This window comes from Fonsecaea monophora, assembly GCF_001642475.1.
Source record: "Fonsecaea monophora strain CBS 269.37 chromosome Unknown Scaff97, whole genome shotgun sequence".
Taxonomy (NCBI): domain Eukaryota; kingdom Fungi; phylum Ascomycota; class Eurotiomycetes; order Chaetothyriales; family Herpotrichiellaceae; genus Fonsecaea; species Fonsecaea monophora.
In genome coordinates, this window is record NW_019174028.1 from 40,785 (window position 1) to 62,006 (window position 21,222).

Here is a 21,222-nt window from a genome sequence, read left to right on the forward strand (position 1 = left end):
GACGCAGGAGAAAGGGGGTTTCTGCAGCTCGAGGTGCCTATCGACACGGAACAACGAAGGATGGCAAGCCACGAGTACGAAAATGCTCCTACAGATGCAAGGGACAGCCGCTTCCTTTCTCTGAGCAAAACGTGGAAGGAACAAACCTGCCGAAAAAGACTGCTTCCCATGGCGCTACGAGCACGTTGTATCCCGCCGATGACACGTTCGTTTGGAGACTACGGGGAGCATTCGGCCACGCATTCCTCGTACGAGTACTGCGCTGGAGACCAGGGTTGATCGGCGTGTGGGTCATTATCCATCCTCGGCGAGCACACGGTTCAGCTGAAATCAATTGTCACCCGTGATGGTTGAAGAGACCACTTCCTCAAGGACAAAGTGGAAATTGGAGACCCGGCGAGCCGGTAGAGGGACAAAAGTGGTGACAATGGGAGACTCGTAAATCTTGAATAATAATTCGCTGTGATCCGCAATTCAACCGGGGTAGCATGCACAGTGTACGAGTAGGTATGGAGAGTTTCTGAGAATCGGTGAGCATATTGCACGGAATACTCGGTTCTCATGTGTTATCATATAGCTCATCCACCATCAGCCGCACTCCAGGATCTGCTTCCTTCGACAAGGATCCTCGAAAGATTTGTCGTATTTCTTTGGTAATCATCGAAAGACGTTATTGACCGACAGGTGACAGTTGCTCCAAGACTAACGCCACGGGTTTTCCAGCCACAGAGCGATTATACCCGAAGATTACTCGATACAGGGATTTTTCTGACTCAAGCCACAGCGGACCCCTGATGCTCCATCGTGGCGAGTGTCGCGAAAGTACCTTTTAGAGTGGCTGATGGGGCAAATCCTTCCCGCACTTCTTCGGACTTTGCTTCGCACCAAAGCAGATAGAGTAAGCTACAGAAATGGATCGAAAGGGTGGTCAGAAAAGAAGAAGAAAAGAGGACACGGATCGAACGGTGATCTGCATCAAGGCCCCGGAGTTTATCAGGATGTCGCAAAACACTTTACATCCAGCGTGAGATTGTCCGATGAACCACAGAAGGGTATGTAGGTGTTGTACTTGGCAAAGAGGCAGAAATCGGGGGGGGGGAGGGGGGACCAACTCGTTCCTGCAGTAGATCTTCTCAGTTGGACACGGCGCTCGCGACACCTGGATACCCTGTTACCCTGGTGTTGATTGCACAATCGTTCATCATCGCCAAATGCTTTTTGTGCGTCACAGATGGTCCCCGAAACGGGTTGCAACTTTTGTGATACTCGGTGAAGACCCTCGGGCACTACCAGACTCCTGATGAGGTTCTCGGGCCTGGTGTTCCTGCTGGCCTGTGGTTCCCTGCCAATGAGTTGTGTTCTGATGATCACAGTGATTACAGAGTGGCCATCCATTCAATGGTTGCCATCTCCCGAGGATTGCAAAAGACGTCGCCCAAGCCGCCGTCCCCAGGATATTCCTTGACTCCTCTTAGTGCGACAGAGTGACGGCATCAACGGGGTGGAGTCCTCGTAGAAAAAATACTGCGAGTAGGTTGGGGGGATCGGAAGACGGAGAATTGGGCATGCGATCGGGGAGTCGCGAGGTTGCAATTCCACCAAACATAAGCCGAGCTTGCCATGCCAGGTACGGAGATGATCGTCCTCTAAGATACAGGATACAGGTACGAAAGACTATAGTGAGCGCGTTCCTGTTGCTCGGCGGTCAAACAGCATGTGGTTTGTCCAAGCATCAAACTGGTGAATGTGCACCACTACTCGAACTTGATGGGCAAGGACCACCAACTGAGGACTTCGCTTCTGGTGTTCGGTGTTTTAGTGCTCAGGTAAGGCAGACTCGTCTAAACAGCATGCATGCTATTCCTGAACGGGTTAGGTGATCACTTTTGGACCACCAGGGGTGGACCCTTGTGGGTGAGGCTTGGCCGGTATCTGGTTGGCCATTGTTTCACGCTAGTCCTCTAGTGGTATGATCATAGTCTTTAGATAGTAGCAACGGTCTTAGTTTTGGGCTTAGTGTGATCGGCCTGCGCCGCACTCGCGATAGAAACCGCTAAGCGTGTGGACGTTCGTGCTATTCAAGGATGACGGCCACCCTCCTCGAGCCCAATCAGCGACAGTCTCCGCTTGTTGGCCTCAGGTACCAGTTTCCACAACTCTGCTGTGCATCTCTCTCACACGAACATTTCGAACCAGCATCTGACCGGGTCCATCTCACCACTTGCTGCACCCGCCTGGAGCTAAGACCTCGAGGATGACGGGTTTAGGAGGCTGTGACTGGCGGGTAGGCTCATGCTAGCCTCCGTCCTGCCGTTACACGATCCACCCGCTCGGTCCCCCCTCCTCCCAAAAGTTCCCATGATTGCCCTCCTAACCCTTTCCCGGCCTCGTGGAAAAGGGTACCTTTACTCTACGAGTACGAGTACCACCAACCCTGACACCCCTTCTGGCGTTTCCTGTTAGCAGGACGGAGCCCCCCCTACCAGCCCAAGTACGAGTAGGCTTCCGTCCTAGTCAGCACCATCCACTGCCCTTTGGATGCGCTGTCCAATCGCTTCTCCGACGTGCCTTGATCAGACGCTCTATATTTTGACGGGGACTGGCCATGCTTGGCCCAAAAGCCTCATGCAAAGGACACAGCCGCTCCGCTCTCGGCCGTTCTATTGGCGCAGGAGGCTCTATACCTCGCTTGCCTCTCTCTTACACCCGCCTCTCCCAAAAGTTATGGTACTGTAGCTAATTTCACCCTGGCTCCTGCGTCCCAATTCATTTCCATGCTTTCCACTTTGGAACCACTTTCTGCTCGTCTTTTTTTTCCTTCTAGCATTCCCTTTAGGTGTCTGGTCTCCATTCTTGGGGACAAGAATAACATCCGGCCTATCTGGTCCTACACCTGGGACCTGCCCTCGCCCCGCCACGTGCCTCCGGCCTCCCATAGACAACTCAGCCCTGCCGATAGGTTGTGGGAAACTCTCTAATCCTCCTAGCCTCTCCCCTTCTTTCCACCATCAAGTCGTCATTTCCCTCATCACACCTACCCTCCCCCTCCAGAAAACCCATGCAAACGTCTCCATTTCCTCAAACAAGCTTAATCTTTACTTGAGGCTCAGAAGGGGGCGGAGGCTTCCAAGCATTTCAGACGACTCCACCGTGAAACATTTGGCGCAGGCCTCTTGGTCACTTCGTATACTCTTATATCTTCTATACAATATCCTTTTTCTCCATCATGGCCCCAAAACAGCGTTCCCAAACTCCTCGACAACCTGGCGTCGCCAACTCCTCCGAGTCAATCCTTCACCACCCGCAGGCTACGACTACACTCTTTTCAGAAGACGAACCAGCCCACGACCGCCGCCGCCGCCGGCAGAGAGATAGTCCGCGTCCCGCTTCTTACACTCAGTCGCCTTCTCAGGACACAATTGCCTTGAGCCGATCACCTATAGTATCCGACTCGCCTGCCTCACCGCTCGAAGGATCTGCTCAAGGTTTTACTTCACGTCGTGAAAGCTCTTCCACCATGAGGACATCATCCATTTCTCTCGACATGGTGCCCACCTGTACACCAACTGGCCGCATCAGCAAGGCAAAGAAGGGCAAACGTGTCCATGCTTGTGAGTTTCCTGGTTGTGGAAAGGTGAGTCCGCCCGTTAGGCGTCGAGACCCCCAAAATCCCAAGGCCCCAACCGTCGGGTCCAAGGAGGAACTGGGCTAATGATGATCACCAGGTCTTTACTCGGGCAGAGCATAGAAGGTAAGTCTGGTGACTGGGCCGCTCGTTTTTTTCTCTCGGCCGCATCGTAAATCTCCTCCTCTAACCATCAACAGGAGGCATGAATTGAATCACAACCCTGAAGCTCTCTTTCCCTGCACTCGACCTGGATGTCGAAAGGCATTCCACCGTATGGATCTTCTCCAACGCCATCAGGAGAGACAGTAAGCCAGCACTTGGATTGCTAGAGGAGAAGCGTGTTCTAACGACCCCCTGCGCAGTGATTTGGAAACCGCAGCTGAAGCCACCGTCGCTGGACACATGAACCAGATGGCACAGGTTGCGGTCACTTCAGAGCCTTCTTCTGTGATGCCTGCTCCTGTCATGACGAGCCCCCAGGCCGACCGAAGCGCTCCCAGATCCTCGTCTGGAGGACTCTCGATTGGATCTCTCGTTCATCCTCAGCAGGACTATCGATATGGCATGGGAACACCAGCCTTCAACGGCTTTCCACGACAGCAAATGCACTATGTTCCTGGTTACAACTCGGCCGACGACTCCATCTTCTATACCCCTGAAAGCAGCCAGTCTCCTGTTTCTGAATACTATGGCCGCTTCCCCCACCGCCAGAGTATCTCTTCCTCTTCCTCGGTAGCTGCTTTCGATCCCAGCGCGGCATCACCCTTGATCAGTGGAACAATGCCCGGTCCATGGGTGCCTTCGTCCGGACCGCCCAGCATTCTTCCCTCGACCATGCTTGATGACGGGACTTATCTATCTGTATGTGCCCTTTTTCATTGGGATGGTGCGTATACTGAAGCTGATCAGTCCCCTGCAGACTCTACCATACCAATACCCCTCTCCGACCTGGATGGAATCGAATGGTCTGTCATACGACGAGAACTATCAAATGCCTCTGGACTTCAGTCAGGAGATGCCTCAACCAGTATATCCGACACTATAAGGTGGGATTGCCTGGAACTTTACTGGCAGTACTTCCACCCGTCCTACCCCCTCATCCATAGACCTAGCTTTCTGCCCACGAAACCGAGCCCCCTCTTGGCCAGTGCGATGCTGGCCATAGGATCCCAATACGACACCCGACCAGATGCGAAACTGTACTCCCTGACCTTGTTGGAGATTGCCACGAAACTTTTGAGGAGACGAGACAACATCACGAGCCGGTCGAGACTGGCAGACCTGCAAACCGTCTTCCTCCTGGAGATTTTGAGCAAATACTGTGCGAGGCGGGTGGAGGTGGAGATGTCTGCTCGATTTCGATCTCTGTTTGCGAGCCTCGACCAGGCAAGACGGACCCTGGCCACGGATCCTTTGGCAGTTTTCCGGACTCTCCCCAAGGAGCGGACACCGGACGACATCCAAAGAGCCCACAAGTTCTGGCTCGAGCACGAGACCCGGCGACGAATTCTGCAGGCATGTACCGTCCTGGATCTCCAGCAAGTGACCCTGTTCGAACAGCCGGCCACGATTGTCCACCACGAGCGCCCGAGGAGGGACAGCCCCAACGGACTTCGAGTAAACGTGTCTCTGCCCTGCTCAGAGAGGCTGTGGGAGACCAGCCCGATCGACGACTGGATAGCCATGGCCTCCGGCTCCGACGCACCATCCTTGTCCAGCAAAGCCAGGGGCTCCCGTCCGGATCAAGGCTCCGCTTCGTCTCTGGATTATTTTCAGATCCAAGTAAGCTTAGCCGCCAACCCGAATCTTCCGCTCGATCAGCTCCTTCCCCGGAAGGACCAGACAGGGGAATGCGCATCTCGACTCATCTTCAACCGCCACGCTCGCGACATGGCCAAGAATACACCCGTCCGGCAGCTCCTGGTGGTCAGCGGCGAATCCTGGATCATCGGGAAGAAGCTGGAGAACGAGGCCGAGTTCCAGGACGCCAAACGCAACCTGAGGGCCTGGGTCGACTCGAACCGCGAGAGCCGGGCAGCCGTCTGGCACGCGACGCAGCTGATCCGCAGCCGGGCCAAATTCTCGACTTCTGACGCCACAAACACCGACCTCTCTGTCGCGTTCCACGACACCCACATGCTCCACGAGCCGTGGACATTCTACCTGGCCGCCCTTGTCTGTTGGGCCTATGGCCTATCTGCGTCGACCACGGGGGACAACTCCGGGCAAGGCTCCGGGGCTGCTTCCACCGGCAGCGAGCCGACCTCCAATCCTTCACGAAGCTCCAGTCTGTCTTCGGCACACCCAGCTCTCCTTGATTCGCACGAAGCGGCATACAGTATGCGAGAATACCTACAGAACACCAACGTCAAAACAGTTGACGATTTGTTACTCTTGGACCCACAGGTGTTTGGACGCATGCACGGTCTCCTTGAGATCATTCGACTCAACAAGGTCTCCCTGTTCCTGGGGGGGCTCATGAATGAAGCCGAACGGGTCTTGTATCGACTCGTCGAGGGACGCAGTCGATTGTCACACTTTTAGATTCGTGGGGAAAGAGAAGGCATTATTTTTCTGGCTTGAGGGGGTTTTGCGCGCAGTTTTTTGCCCCCATCCCATACTTCTTTTTTTCTTCTCTCTTTCGGGTTGGTTCATCTGTCACGACCATGATGTTTTACGACCTTTACGAGGATTTGAATTTCTTTTTGGGCCTTTTGATACCACATCTTTGGGTTTTTTGGGGGTCTTTGGGTCACTGGTCACCGGTCACCTTTTCCACTGAGGGATTGGTCGCGGGGGGGTTTTGGTAGGGGCGTTCAGGGCGATTTCTGGTGATGATGTTTTTGTTTGCAAGTTCCAGGTATCCGAGACATTGATCTTTTTTGATTTTTCCTTTTCTCATGGCGTATATTTTTTTTCCCGGCGTGCATACAGGCATGATGGAATTGCATACTCGTCGCACGGAAGCGAACGGAGACAAAAGAACTTTGACAGGGAGCATAGCGCACGCATTCAAGGCAGATTCTGAGCGGGCGAGGAAAAAGACCTTGTAAAATTTGACAGAGTGTATCATCCACTATCATCCACAATAAGGGTAACGAAGTCCTTACGCTGAGTTTTACTTCCACTGTCGATCAAATCGATCCATCCATCTCGGTGCATATTCTCATGCCGTAATTGCTGATGTGATGATCCAAACCCTGTCACTTTCTTTCTCCCCCCTCTCTCTCTCTCTTCCTCTTCGTAGCTAATATTGCGTTTCTTTGCCTCATACCGAAATTCTCGTTCCCGTGTCGTTTGTCGTTGGAAACCTTCACCGGCTCGGAAATCAGACCCCGACGACAAAACCCCAAGAATTGGAGAATACGATTTAGGTAGGCTGGTAGGTAGGTAGGTAGGGGGGACCCGACTGGACGAGTCACTGGACTGGGAATGGCCTGTGGAGAAGAGGACTCGTGGTTGACCAACAGGACCAACAGGACGTGGCTGCCCTGCTACTAAATTTGGGATGGAGTAGCTAGTGTGCCGGCGCAGTTTGGCGCAGGTGGATTGTGGACGGTGGATGATGCATGGGCGAGACTTTTGAGGCGCTCAGCCCCTCCGTCTCAGCCACCCGCGTACGAGGTCCGTAGGTTGTGCAAGGCCTCGTAGCGGCTGCAGGTGGCTTTGGAGGGAATTAAATCCAAAGAGCGAGGTACACAGGATATCCCAGCGACTCAACTAACAAGTCCGGGTGGCTCTTCCAGAAGACTCTCAGGTGTGTGTGGCCAGGGTATGTCTTGTCTTGTCATGTCATCATCGTTCTTTCTGACAGTCTCACGCCTGGAAACACCCGGTACAGTCAAAGGTACAAGTACCTCGTACCTGGTCCCTGTATCTACCCGTACAAATAGCTGGCGATCATTGGCCCTCGACCTCTTACTCCCTACTGGCTGTACCTATGTACCTAGATACTTGTAAGCCCGTAAGAGCGGCTACACCCTGACCATACTGCAGCCAGCACACATCATTCCTCCCAAGGTACCTCAAACTGCATGGAGACAAATACCTGACAAGATAGAAGGAAAAAGGTGCAGTAGTCCAACGTAAGAGGAGCGAAGATTGAGAAGCAAAACACACCACCACTACGACTATTGATTACTGAACTCCATCCGCAGCCGCCGTGCCCGCCGTTCTCTGTATGTACACTCCTTGATCCCAATGAAGGGCATCTTACTACTACGACTTGATATTATCATCGTACTCAGTTGCCCCGTACTCGTTTCTTCTTTACTCCCCCTTCCCCCCTTCATCCTACATCCCCTCGTTTACTAACGCAGGATCATCCTCCCCCCAGTTCCTAGCCTGCATTTAAACCAGCACCCATTCGGGGAACCAACGGCACGGCGAGCCAGGAAGCGAGTCCGTGTAATCAACCGCCATCACACCCATCCAACCACTCCAACCTCGTTGTTTGACTGCTTCTCCCCAAATCTGAAACGTTGGAAAGAAATAGACAAAGCCGACGTGGCACATAGGCCAGGGTAATAGATACCAGGTACCGAGTACAAACTTCCGACTTTGGATCAGGGATTTTCCCATTTCGCTCCACTTGATGAGTCCGGAGTATTATTGTACAGCCCAACTGCTGTTGTTAGAATGCACGCGGGAAATGGCACGGAGAACACGAGGAGGAGTTCCGATTACTCGTGAAGACCTACTCGGTACAGACCGAAAGTGCTCGTCGAGCCTTTGTCGTCCTGTAATGACTGACCGTGATATCGAACGACACGAGCATTCCAGCTACGAGTATTAGCACATGGACGATTCCCGACTAAGGCAGTCACAAAATGATGCGAATCCAACTAAAAACACAACCCTTGCGCAAATCACCAAAACCGGACCACTTACCTCGTACACATAATAATGCTCCTCATGCGCCACAAGGGTTTCGGATCATCAACGCGTGCCGCTGTGGGTCAGCTCAGGTCATGCTTGCTCGCTGGTGCTTGTCGAAGTGACAAAGGAGGAGGGAAATGAAAGGACCATTTCGGCGTCGAGGGATGGTCTCTGCATTGAGGGAAGTCGTTTCTGTTTTCTTCTTTTCACTTTCCTCGTTGAGACTCACACCTGAGTATTTCGAGTCACTCACCGGCAGATTCCGCGGGGACACGATACAAGCTTGTGACGGAACCCTCTCTTGAGAGGGCAAGACCTCATGATAGTGATGATAACCTTGGAGAGCAGGGACCGCACGGCAGGGCAGGACGACGACGGGGAATTCGTGACGCCGCCGGACATTATCATCTTGCTCCCTCATCTCCTTCTCTCAATCATGGCTGGGTTGGACAAGCACGTTTGAGCAGAGTTCCCATCGCAGCTGGAATCATCTTTCCTCTGTCAACACGCCCAAATCAAGTCTCCCTGAGCGACGCCGCATCTCAAGGCCTGAGAAAGTGAAGGACTAGTACGGGTATGCACCCGAAGACAAACCTGTCTAATTCCATACCAGAACACAGATGCGATCGAAGAGCAGAGGCATTGAACACCTTTCTATCTTCCCACAACGGTCGTCCACTCGGCAATGGTACTGTCGCCCTCCAGATGAGCAGCAACAATTTGTGCCAAAACTGCCACAATCCTCGGGGCGGCATGTATTTCGTTGGCCAAATGGTTCTGTCAGGAGTTCGTTTGTGCACACCGTCACTGTCGCTCGATGTTTTTAACTCATGCAGTTGGTCGAACTCGACACAGCGATTCACCGCGCCAAAGATCTTCGGAAGGTCCAAGATATCCTCATCTCTTGTCTACTTGGACTGCCCTATATTCTTGCTGGACAACGGATACTGGACCTCGAGGAAATACATTTCTCCGGTGTTCAAGATTTTAGATTGCTTCTTGGCTGCACCTTCGATAAAATTACATTCAATCCGGCCGTTTGTGTGGGTAGGTCTAGAGTTTGGAGCAGTTGAGATCATGCTTCCGGCGGTTTGCTGCACCAATTGCTTGGAACTTTCTCGTACCTGGATGCCCTTATTCCCAAAAGAGTTTCCAGACCTCTATGCGGCCAATCAGACACAACCTCTATACGAGCCTTTGGCAAGGTGATAAACCAAAGAGGGTTTGGGGGCAAACTTCAGGGCTGGGTACTGAGCTTTTTGTCAGAGGACGATTGACAAAAAGTCATTGGTGGCATAGCCCAACGGCCCCTCTTAACCCTGAGGCGGCTCAATCACAGCGGGATCAAGCGTTCAGGGACACTTCGAACAGATCACACTGGACAGGACAGCCCTGTTACAGCCCCAATTTTTTACTTTGAGCACTTGACGTGATGGGCCAGTAACGCGCAGATCCAGACAGCACGCCTTAACCGAAATCGAACTCTAACAGATCGGCCTTCGTGATGGATTCTCAAGTCTAACTAGCCCTTGACCTAGCGGCCTATGGAGCCTCGCGTACCGCAGCATTGGCTATGTGTTGGTCGTTTAGATCCACAGCCTTCTCCAGCTCTGTGATTGTATGGCGACAAAAGTTCAGACTTTGGGGACACGGCTTGCACGGCCTTGGAGGGTGTCGTGAAACAGGCCAAGAGTGGAACGGTAGGGTGCCTGAGTGGCACAGACGTTCGATTCACAATGTTCCGCCTTTACTTCTGAGCTGAAGATAGACTTGACTACCATCCCTCTGATCGTTCATCTAGTTTTTCCGCCTGGGCGAGAACCGTGGTGCAGTTGCACGCCTTGGTCATTCTTCGTCGCAGGCAGCCGACCTCTATACACCCTGAGATATCGTCGCCTTTGCACTCTGAAAGAGCATCGCGCTCGTCTCAATGCCGACCGCAACCTTCTCTCTCCTCTTCCTTTCCATCTCCGGACTGGCTTCGGCAGCTTGCTACTGGCAAAACAGTACGCTCGCACCAGATGATCCTTACTCGATAGCGACCGACGACTCAGCGTGTTTCCCGGACCAAGAGAACTCAGCTTGTTGCGGAACGGGATGGACGTGTCTTTCGGACGGGGTTTGTTACATTGAGCAAGGGGGGAGCAGCTTCTATTACCGGGGTACTTGTACAGATCGGACCTGGAACAGCCAGCAATGCCCAGGATGGTGCTTTGCGCAGAGTACGTGACGGTTTACGACTGTACTGGTGACATGGGTATACTGAAGATGGGGGTGCTTGCAGATTCCAATACATCTATACCTTTAGCTAAATGTGACACGGAACAGGACTGGGTAGGTTCTTCCCTTGGTCTCTCCCCCTTGAAATTTGAGGGAGCAATATCGTTACTCGGACCGACAGGACGGAAGACTGACAGATTTGCTGCAGTACTGTTGTCCCGGGGATTCAGAGTGTAGCTGCGACACGGGAAAGAATGCGGTCAAGCTCGGGGACAGTCAACCGAGTACAGTGACGGTCATTGGAAGTACCAGCTGGCCCGGCGTTTCCTCCACCACGTCTCCATTTACTCAGACAAGCCCTCTCGTGACCGAGGGTACCAGCACAAGTGACTCGGACAGCCTCACTGAGAGTACCACGAGTAGCACGGAGATCAGTTCGACCCCGACGTCGTCGCCCACCACCACCACCAGCGGAACGACGACTGCCGCGGGAGCCTCGGCAACATCAGACACGCCTGAACCATCTCGGGAGAGTGGCGGTGGCGGCTCGAGCAACACGGGGCTTGCAGCAGGACTGGGAGCTGGATTGGGAGCGGCGGCGGTGATCATCGGAGTCCTGATCTTCGTCTTGTTCCGCAAGAAGCGTCACAGCAAGGCGATGAGAGCGCACCTTGCAGTAAATGGAGGTCACGGCGGCGGCGGCGGCAGCCTCCTTGACCAAGACCAGATGATGCAGAAGCCCTTCGTGGTGGCGTCTCAGCCTGGATCTCTACATGTGGCCTCAGAAGCACCAACATCTCCTGCGTATCCCCGCCCTGAATTGGCTGGGGCGGGAGAATACGACCGAGCCGAAATGCCGGCCGGGCTGGAGGGCGATGGGCTCCATCATCGAAGGAGCACGGAGAGGGCTGAACTTGGGTCATGACATACGCGTGGCAGGGCCACGTTGTTCGGGGAGAGGGAAGGACTAGGTAAATATTTAATGAGATATAGAGACGAGCATGGAAATGTTCTTCGTATGGAGGGAGCTTAATGCCTTTGAGATATATATGCTTACACCCATGTTCCTGGTACATATGTACTCGGTTTTGTACATGTATATACCTAGTATGGTCATGGTCACGAAATCCAGGTCACATGATTCATCCACGTGATCATAATCGTATCCGGGTAACCATCTTTATCCCGCCCGCACTTCAACTTTTTCTTCTTTCTCTTTGTCTCTGTCAGCATTTCATCTCCACACCTTTTGGGTGCCCTTCAGCTTCTACTCGGACAAGAACTTGTATGTTCATGGAGACCAGCTCCTTGGTGATGACTACACATGCCCTATGTCATATTCATTGAGGCGGATCTCTCTCCCTCTAACCTCTCTCCTTCTCTCGCCACGACACAATGTCTTTCACAACTACAACAACGACGTACTCGTAGTTATCGACCCTCTTGGCCAGACCAGAGGCTATACCCATGCCGTGCCTTACCATGCCACGACTGGCATGATGCATAATGTCGCATGATGCGTCAGCAACGGACAAGACACCAAGTATTGGTTGGGGTGGCCAATTGGTTACGAGCCCCTCTTGTTCTGCTTCTTCCTCTTCCTTCTTTCGCTACGGCTGCAAAGAGGAATCATGTCCGTCAATGGCGGCATTCCGGTTGCTTCTCTCTCCCACCCTCAAAAGGGTGTGGTATAGCTTCCTTTCTCAAACAGACGCTCGAAAATGTTCAGGAGGACTTGGTACGATTTGCTAAGTTTCGCGTAATGGCCGAGAGACACTCTTCCCTCCTTCCTTTTCTCTTTTCTCTCTTTTTTCTTTTATAAAGGACGCGGGGCTTTTCCGGTTTCCTTTCTCTTTCTGTGCCGAACTCTCTCTTGTCCCTCTTTGGATATCCTACACCTCTCTCTTACTCACTCACTTCCCCCATCCGTTGTGCATTGATTTCCTGGGGCGCGCAAAAGAAACAGAAGTGAAAAAAGCCCTCATTACACATCAATTACAAGTACAGGCACTCAGGAGTGTGGCGCAGTCGCGGGGTCACAAGGACTCGCGCTTCACGTCCTAGATTTCCCGACCACACAGCGCCATATACGTCTTTCTAGATACTGTATACAGCAGTTCTGAGCTCATTGACGCCATTCCAAAAAATACCGCTTCATCTGTGCCTCGTACAAAAAAGGACCTTATTCCTGACAACAGTCACACCATCATGTCCTCTCCTTCAACATCAGACGAGTCCCTCTCGCCCACCACCACCCGCTCCTCCACAAAATCTAACATGAAGATCGCGATGCCGCCTCTCCCGTCGGCCTTTGTACACCCGAGTCCCGCGTACATTATCGCGCCGACGCCCTCGCCAACCCAAAACCCGACCAACGCCTCCTGGCACTCACAGGCCCACCACCACCACCACATCCATATCGCGACGCCACACCCCCTGGCCGCCGCGACCAACTTCCTCGACAAGCACGTCCCGCTGTTCGCCAAGCATCACGCCGAGTTCTCGACCCAGCATGAGATTCGCACCGCTAAGCGCGAGGCCCGCCACAGTCTAGTAGAGTCGCCCATCCCGGAGCTGGATGCCGAGCATATCGCCGCTGATGGAGGCGCTGTCGGTGCCGCCATCCACAGCGCGACGGCCATGGGCACTGCCGCCGCCCTGGGCGAGGAGTCGCAACACGCCCTCGACCCGGCCGCCTGGAACGAGGTGCTGGCCAAGCGTGAGGCCGCCAGGCTGAGGTCTGGCTCCAACATGGTCCGGCCCGACGAGCGCTTCATGCACGATCTGGCCAGTGATTCCGAGTCCAAGAATTCGGGCTCGCCGGCCATCACGCCCTAAAAGGGGACGAACTTGGATTTCGACTTGCATTTAGCTTACAAAGGGGAAGACTTCTCCTTTGTGGGGGATTTTTCTTTTTCGATTGAGCGTATACATACTTTTTGTTTGTTATAGCGCACCCCAGAACTATCGGGGAACGACATTACGTTTTGCAACTTTTCAAACGGCGTTTTTTCTCAAGGTTGACAATCGAGCAATTCACCAGTCGACCAAAAGACCCGATCATTTCGACCTCGAATCTCAACGGACCGAGCTGGGCCGGTGGAACCAAGAGGTTTATTGGATGAAGGACTTTGCTTGACTCTCCCAAGTCGGACCATTCATGGCTGGAAGCGAATGCCAGAGACAGAATGGGGGCTGGTGGGTGCCTGTGCATATCCAACCCGGCACCGATGATTTCACACTTTCCAATGACATGACAAGAGTGTGTTGGGGTTGACTTGAAATTGAGATGCGATGAGTCAAGATGAGATTAAGGGTTTTTTTTTGGCCCTGGGATATTATGATTTACGGGAATATATACGACGACCATTTTTACGAGGACGACGAAGAGGAGAAAAAAAAAAGACCCGTGCTCGAAATCATCATGAAGCCCTTTTTTACTTTTACCCTCTCTTTCTCTTCTCCCTCCTTCTCTTGTTCCATTTTAGCCCACGGCGCATGAGACATGACACAAATGTGACCCAGAGCATCCATCATCACTTGCAAGAATTACCTCCCTTCACCTACTTAAACAGACAGTACTGACACACGGGTAAAACGTCCCGTGTCCCTCATCCCATCTAACTATCTCCAGGTGCTCGGCGGGGATACACCATATATATTCATTCGTCATCCATCGATGCGTATCCATTCATTCAATAAAGCGAGAAGAGAACAAGGTGTATGGAGTCTCCAGTCTTGTATACAAAATCTAATCTGCGAGGGCTGCGCTGGACACCCACCCTGGCTGGAAGGCTGGAAAGCTGGAACGAGCCGGATGGACCTGGGCAAAAATGGCTGAAGAACTGGAAACCAGAGCCCAAAGAGCATAAAATGAATGCCATTGTACTAGATATCATAACCTCATCCACTTCATTACAATCTTCATCGTGTATCCTAGTCACACAAATACCGTCCAACTTCTCCCCAGAAGTTTCTGACTAGGCAGTCTCACTTACACAGACTGCATGGTGACACAGTTCACGCCTCGGTCTCCACCACTCTATATCCCTCTTGGATCCTCCTCGTAATGTCCTCGTTCTTGTGCTGCAGTAACGACAGCGCGTAGGCTGTGTCGTCCCATTGTCGTTTATTCGCGCATCTGTTCAGGCGCGCTGCGAGTTTCTCTGCCAGGTTTTTCGCGTGTTTGTCCTATTTGGCACATCGTGTTAGTCGAGAGTGGCTCCGTCGTTGAAAAGCTGGGGGCGCAGGCACAACATAACAAAAGACATACCTTCTCAATGAATCCACACAAGAATTTCAAAATCCTCTTGACTGCTTCCTCTTCCATGACTCCGCCCTCCAACGGCCCCTCTTGAGTGAGCACACTGAACATGTCGACAAATTGATTGTAGACGGCATTGTCCTTGGTGGCCAGTTCCGTAAAGAACATGCGCGCCAGATCTGCAATCTTCTTGTCCCCATCTTCCAGACACTTGGCCATTTCTCCCAGTTGACCTTTCACCTTGACCTGCCCTGCCAAGATGAGGAAGGTCAATGTCATCAGACACGTTCGCTTCACACTTTCGTCGGCGTCGTTCAGCCGTCGGTAGAGGAAATCGGTGTTCTCATCAATGAGATGGTTGAAGCACACCGCCATGTCGCCCAGCGCAATCACCGCGTTGGAGCGGACGATAGGATCGTTGGATCGTTCCAGAATGGTAATCAGGAGAGGCAAGTTCTTCTCGCAGTACTCACTGCTCACACACATGAGCTTGGCCAGACACAGCGTCGCCTGAGCTTGGAGATTTCGATCCTTGTACGCAGTATTGTTCGCGCAGATTTCTGTCACCAGCGGCCCAAAGTTTGCAAGCAGCGAATGTGGACCATATAGCAGCTCCCGTTCCCTTATGTGCGCAATGGCTTCGGTGAAATCATCTTCGGTCGTACCCCCAATCAGGTCGAGCTCGTCCCTTTCTTCCTCTTTCTGCTTCTCCGCCAGGACCTCTTCTGCCGCAGTCCTTTTCCGCTGACGTGGGGTAGGGCCTGATGACTTGTCAAGGGGAGAGTTGGCCTCTTGCTTGTTTTTCTCTTGGTCCTGCTTCCGTCGCTTAAAGTCGAGTTCACATAACTCGAGATGCACGATTTGTTTGATGGCAATGTGGCCGACGGCGAACAACAGCTGTGACAATGCAATAGATGGCTTCTCCTGCTTAGTCTCTACCGGTTCAGGCTCGTGTGGTTCGGTCTCTGGGTTGGTGACTGGCTCTTCCCCGTCAATGTCCATTGCATCGGGCTCTGGAGAAGACGACCTCGATAACGACGGCAAGTCTTTCGTCTGCTGAAAGACAAGCCGAGTCTTCTGTCTCAGCACTTCAGAACATAGGACATCTGGATGATCCGAAAGGACGTAAATGGCGCTAATGGCCTGTTCCGCCATCCCATACCAGTCTTTGCTTGCCGACGTGGTCAGGAGAATTGATGCGAGCATACGAAGAACTTCATGGTTGTTGGACATCTTCGAAAGACCCGTTGGGGCGGTCTTCTCTTGCACCTTCTTTGTGGTGGGTATCATGCGTCGAAGGGCAACGCAAGTGAATTTGGCGAGCACAAAATCAGTCCGGCCCAGCTGTCCAAGGCCGACTCGCAACATCGTGTCAAGTTCCTTCACCACAACCTCCGGGCTCGCCAGAGCAATCATGCCGAGGACGATGATGGCACCTCTCCTCTGTGCCTTGGAGATTTCCTTGTTGACGCCATACACCTGCCACAATTTGGCAATCACTAACTCCGAAATGTGGCCAGCCTTGAACATAGTGCTCAGCAGCTGTTCTAGCGAGGTCAATTCTGCAGGTGTTGCCCCGAATGTCAAGCTGATCATATTTCGAGCGACGAAATTGGCGGCGTCGTTGGCGCTGAACATATCAGGGGCGTCAAAGAAGAGACTCTTGTAGTTGTCGATCAGATGGTTCTGGACACCTTTGCCCTCATCACTGTTCCCCTTGGTCCAGATCAGCCGCATCATTCGACGGATACCCTTTCGTGCTGTCTCGACCTTGAACGCATCAATCGTCACAAAGAAGTCCATCACATCGATGACTTCGGTCTTGTTGGGCGACGACAACAACTGAACCGCGATTTCCGAAGCGTCGTGAATGGTCTCGATGAATCTGAGTGCCTCGAGATAATATTTTCGGGTCAGTTGTAGTTTGCCAACCAATTCAGACGTCGCAGCGTCTTCCTGTGCCTTCTTGACCGCGGCAATCTGCTCCTCCTCAGTTAACTCCTTTGGCTCCTCCACCGCCTGGGTTGCATCATCGAGAAGTTCTTGGTCAACCTGCTCTTCCCCCGCTGCTGTCCGTGCCACTCCTGGTGAGTCCGGTGGCGGCTTCAACGCGTCCAATTGTGATTCTACTGCCTCGAGTCTTTCTATCCACTCCTTTTGCGAAAGCTGTCCACCGTGCATCAGGCTGAACGGGTGCGAAGAAACCAGCTTTCTCAAAAGTTTGATAGCGTTCCGCCGTACATTACTGCTTTTGTCTTGGAGGCTCTGCATGGCAAGTTCGGCAGCATTCTGTCTCCTCTTAGGAAACTTCTGCTCCAGATCACATATCTTGGTGAGGACTTGCATTGCTCGCACTCGGCAGAAAGGTGCTGTGTCGAGAAATCGTTGTTCCAAGGTGTCGAAAAATGCATTGATTTGTATTTTGGTGGTTTCACTTTTCTCCTCTTGTCTGCTGAGATCTGCGAGCAGATTCCCGCAGACCTCGATCACCGCACATCGTAAGGTGTGTGCCTCACTGTCAAGGAATTTCGCGAGCAAGCCCATTTCCTTGATGACGAGCCTAGGCTCGAGCTCTGAAAGTTTGATGATAAAGGCAGAAACCGACTTGGGACCTTTGTTGTCGTTCTGGCTGAACTCCTTTGCCGCCAACTCTCTGAGAATCTCGGCAGATAGCTGAGGGTAGTCGTACTGTTCCGAGAGGATGTGGAGAAACTCGGCCATGGGCTCTGATAAATGTTCAAAGTATGTGAGATTCTGGACAATCGAAGTCTGTGCCCCAAGAGCATGACCATGATGCTTCACGGCAACGCAGAGCACTTTGAAGCAAAACATGCGGACAGCTGTAATCTTGACTCTGGCTTCGCTTTCCATTATCATGTAAACGGATCTCGTAAACAGATTGATGAATGTGTCGCGATCAGAGGTTGTCTGGAAGATGCGATTCAGCTTGAGCTTCATCACTCGACACATAACATCCATTGCACTCTGGATCTGGCTGGAAGAATCCCAGGCATTGTCTTTGGTAGCCGACTTTGATTTTGCCCCCTTCCCACCTCTTCTTGCCGGCGCCGCGCTGGACTTCTCCTGTGCTTTTGCTTCGACCGCGGATATGGACCACTGAAGAAGGAATGCGTACATTTCCAGCAGACGTTTGTGCTGCGGCAGTGTTTCTTGTTCGTCATTTTCGATATCGTGGTTTGCGACGTCCGCGGTGGTCGACAGTCCGGAAACAATCAAATTGAGAATCTTGCCCAGGGTTTGCGTGGATAGGACGGATGAGTGCCTGCATATGCGAAATAGTTCAGCCAAAAGCGCAGATACTCGGTGAAGAGAAGGGGAAGTAGGATGCTCACTTTAACAGAAACTGTAAGGTATCGAATGTCGAGCTTCTGAGAAGCCCTTCTGGGTTTTCCGTAATCAGATCTATCACCGAATCCAACACATTGTCCACCAGCCCTGGTGAAAGACTCTCGGGGTCATTTTCGCAGTCGATCAATTCTGAACTCGCTTCAGGCGTGGCGATGGTCGTCACATCGCTAAGGTAAAGCTTCAAAGACTCATTGATATCGAAACCGACTTGGTCCTCCATGGTTGCTGCGATCAATGGTTGAGATATGAAGACCTTGTTAACTCGAGCGCATGTGTTTTGTTGACGTTGGCGGGTCGTGGTCAACGTTGTGGGACATTCACAGAAGCATTACAGCGGTGGCCACAAGCTTTGCAATGATCAGGCTGCTACTCCGTCAGCGTCAATAACAACAAAGTCTGAACCAAAGACTGAATGCGACCAGGTTTGCGACCATCCGACCGTTTGTTGGCTTCGCGATAAGATTTATTGACGAATTTCCTAATCAGCGCTGGCGGATATGCCCCACATACAAACACAAGCACCATGAAATTAGCGAAGACTGCCAGAGGCGTTCTTAAAAGCCTACAGGCAAAACAGACCATTCTACTGTCTACAAAGGTGCCCAAGGCATTCCTGTCGCGTTACCATGTCTTGTTAAGCGATTCCGGGTTGGGAGACACGCCTGAGAAGGAAGCTGAACGCGAGTCTGAGTCCACGCGTCATCGGGAGAAGGCACGGCGGCCCGCAGCAGGGATCCCAGGGAAAGAAGTGAGAGAGAGTCCCGAGCAACCTAACATGGGCCACACTTCAATTGCCATCCACGAGGATGCACCAGAACACCTTCGTGGTGGTGAAGGAGACGTGGACAATATGGCTCAGTTCGAGGCAGAAGAAGAGGACTCTGTCGCGGAATCCGTGTCAGATTCAGAGAGCGATGAGGACGATGTCGACGAGAGTGTAGTCGATGACATGCGCCGACTCGAGGAAAGCTTCAAAGGCATCTCCCAGAAGTACCGACTGATCAACCGCATTGGCGAAGGTATTGACATCTCCTTCAGCCACGCTGGCCCGTGCGTCCACTGACCTCTACATCGCAGGCACGTTCTCTACCGTCTACAAGGCTGAAGCACTACCTCAGCCGGACGAGTTAGACCAGGAAAACGAAGACCCTACAAACGAATCCTATTCCGAGATGCCCCCTTCAAAGAGGCGGAAAACAAGCGTTGCATCAAGCACGGTCAACGGATCACGAAAGAAGGGTCTGATTGTCGCGTTGAAGAAGATCTATGTGACATCTTCACCTCACCGCATCATGAATGAGCTCGAGCTTTTATACGAACTACGCCACTCCCCATACATCTGTCCACTGTTGACAGCTTTCCGCCACCTCGACCAGGTCGTTGCGGTACTTCCATACTTTAGGCACCTCGATTTTCGCCTGTACTATCGCGACTTCCTTATCAATGACATGCGGCATTACTTTCGTTGTCTCTTCAACGGTCTAGCCCATGTGCACAAAGCGGGAATCCTACATCGCGACATCAAGCCCACCAATTTCCTCTACGACCACTCGAGGCGGCAGGGTGTTCTGGTCGACTTTGGGCTGGCTGAGAGGCAAGGAACCGACTGGCAACCATGTCTCTGTACTGAGTCCAGGGAGAGAAGAAGAGAAAAATTTGTCAATTCATATGCGGTGCAGGTTATGCAGTCGTCGCCTGAAAAGATGTCGACCGGCTTCCCCAAGAATGACAGCCGACCATCTCGGAGAGCAAACAGAGCAGGGACCCGGGGTTTTCGAGCACCCGAAGTTTTGTTGAAATGCACCTCCCAAACCACCAAAATCGATATTTGGTCAGCTGGAGTGATCCTCCTCACCCTTCTGGCACGACGATTTCCCTTCTTCAACAGCGCTGATGACGTCGATGCCATGATTGAGATGGCTTCTATATTCGGCCGGAAGAAGATGCAAGCTGTTGCAGCAATGCATGGCCAGGTCTTGGAAACCAACATCGAGACCATTGGCGAACGTGGCTTCTCTTTTGAAAAGATCATTATCTGGGCCAGTTGCCGTGAGAAAGAGCAGGACAGCCTTCGGCCGGGAGAAGCTCAAGCAGTGGCATTTCTGCACGGACTTCTCGAACTTGACGCTGGGAAACGAATGACGGCAAGGGAGGCGTTGCAGCACGAATTCCTTACGGCGCCTGTTGAGGATGAAGAGGAACGAGCTGAGAGAGAAGCTCAAGAAGCATTCGACGAAGAGGCGAGAGCAGCACGTCGGTGATTTTGATGCGTGAATGATGGCACAGGCTCTACCTCTGGCTTTGCCCCGAGATGTGTTTGTTGAATGCAACGCTGGCGAATGGGTTGGAGCTTTGTATTGCTAGCATCTTATACCCCCACGGCAAGGGCACGGCACAGCATTGCTTCGTTTGTTGAGTTATTGGCATGGCTAAAGGGGGCCTTCTTGGAGTCGGTGCAGAGGCGATATGCAAAGAGAAAACGTGCTCGAGCGTCTAAAGGTACATCACGACAACCCATAAAAATGTTTTGTTTGATATAAAGGCTGCTACTTGGAGGCACGGATACATATTTATAAGGGGCGTTTACTTTGACCTCTTCTATTCTGATGTTGTTCCCCAGTCAATCGAGGGGCGCGTGGCTCGTACAATAGATCCGGGATATACATAGTCAAAGTCATTCACGACTGGGCGAATGAGACGACGATGGGATCCTCCAACGATGGAATAGAAGTGCGCGTCGAGATCACGAGACTGAACCAGAGGGGGTCGTGGCAAGGCTGTTGCAGGCAAGGCTGCCAGATGCTTGTGCTTCTGCTCGTTGCTTGGTCCGTGGAGACGGATTTTCCCGTCGCCGACATCGTTC

General features: G+C 52.4%; 5 protein-coding genes across 5 annotated transcripts; 4 read left to right on the forward strand and 1 right to left on the reverse strand.

The window, feature by feature from the left end:
• Positions 1-3,226: 3,226 nt before the first annotated feature.
• AYO21_09597 (hypothetical protein) lies at positions 3,227-6,172 on the forward strand (the record flags this gene model as incomplete). Its single annotated transcript, XM_022659528.1, has 5 exons — positions 3,227-3,634; positions 3,726-3,751; positions 3,826-3,933; positions 3,991-4,489; positions 4,538-6,172. 5 exons carry the CDS (start codon positions 3,227-3,229, stop codon positions 6,170-6,172), a joined length of 2,676 nt encoding a protein of 891 aa, XP_022508155.1.
• Positions 6,173-10,702: 4,530 nt separating this feature from the next.
• Positions 10,703-11,651, forward strand: AYO21_09598 (hypothetical protein; the record flags this gene model as incomplete). Its single annotated transcript, XM_022659529.1, has 2 exons — positions 10,703-10,840; positions 10,935-11,651. 2 exons carry the CDS (start codon positions 10,703-10,705, stop codon positions 11,649-11,651), a joined length of 855 nt encoding a protein of 284 aa, XP_022508156.1.
• A 1,283-nt stretch (positions 11,652-12,934) lies between these two features.
• Positions 12,935-13,564, forward strand: AYO21_09599 (hypothetical protein; the record flags this gene model as incomplete). The annotated part of the gene is made up of 1 exon (XM_022659530.1): positions 12,935-13,564. The coding sequence occupies one exon, from the start codon at positions 12,935-12,937 to the stop codon at positions 13,562-13,564; it is 630 nt and encodes a 209-aa protein (XP_022508157.1).
• A 1,182-nt stretch (positions 13,565-14,746) lies between these two features.
• Positions 14,747-18,579, reverse strand: AYO21_09600 (hypothetical protein; the record flags this gene model as incomplete). The annotated part of the gene is made up of 3 exons (XM_022659531.1): positions 14,747-14,917; positions 15,000-18,273; positions 18,344-18,579. The coding sequence occupies 3 exons, from the start codon at positions 18,577-18,579 to the stop codon at positions 14,747-14,749; spliced, it is 3,681 nt and encodes a 1,226-aa protein (XP_022508158.1).
• A 303-nt stretch (positions 18,580-18,882) lies between these two features.
• On the forward strand, positions 18,883-20,620 carry AYO21_09601 (hypothetical protein; the record flags this gene model as incomplete). The annotated part of the gene is made up of 2 exons (XM_022659532.1): positions 18,883-19,378; positions 19,437-20,620. 2 exons carry the CDS (start codon positions 18,883-18,885, stop codon positions 20,618-20,620), a joined length of 1,680 nt encoding a protein of 559 aa, XP_022508159.1.
• Positions 20,621-21,222: the final 602 nt, after the last annotated feature.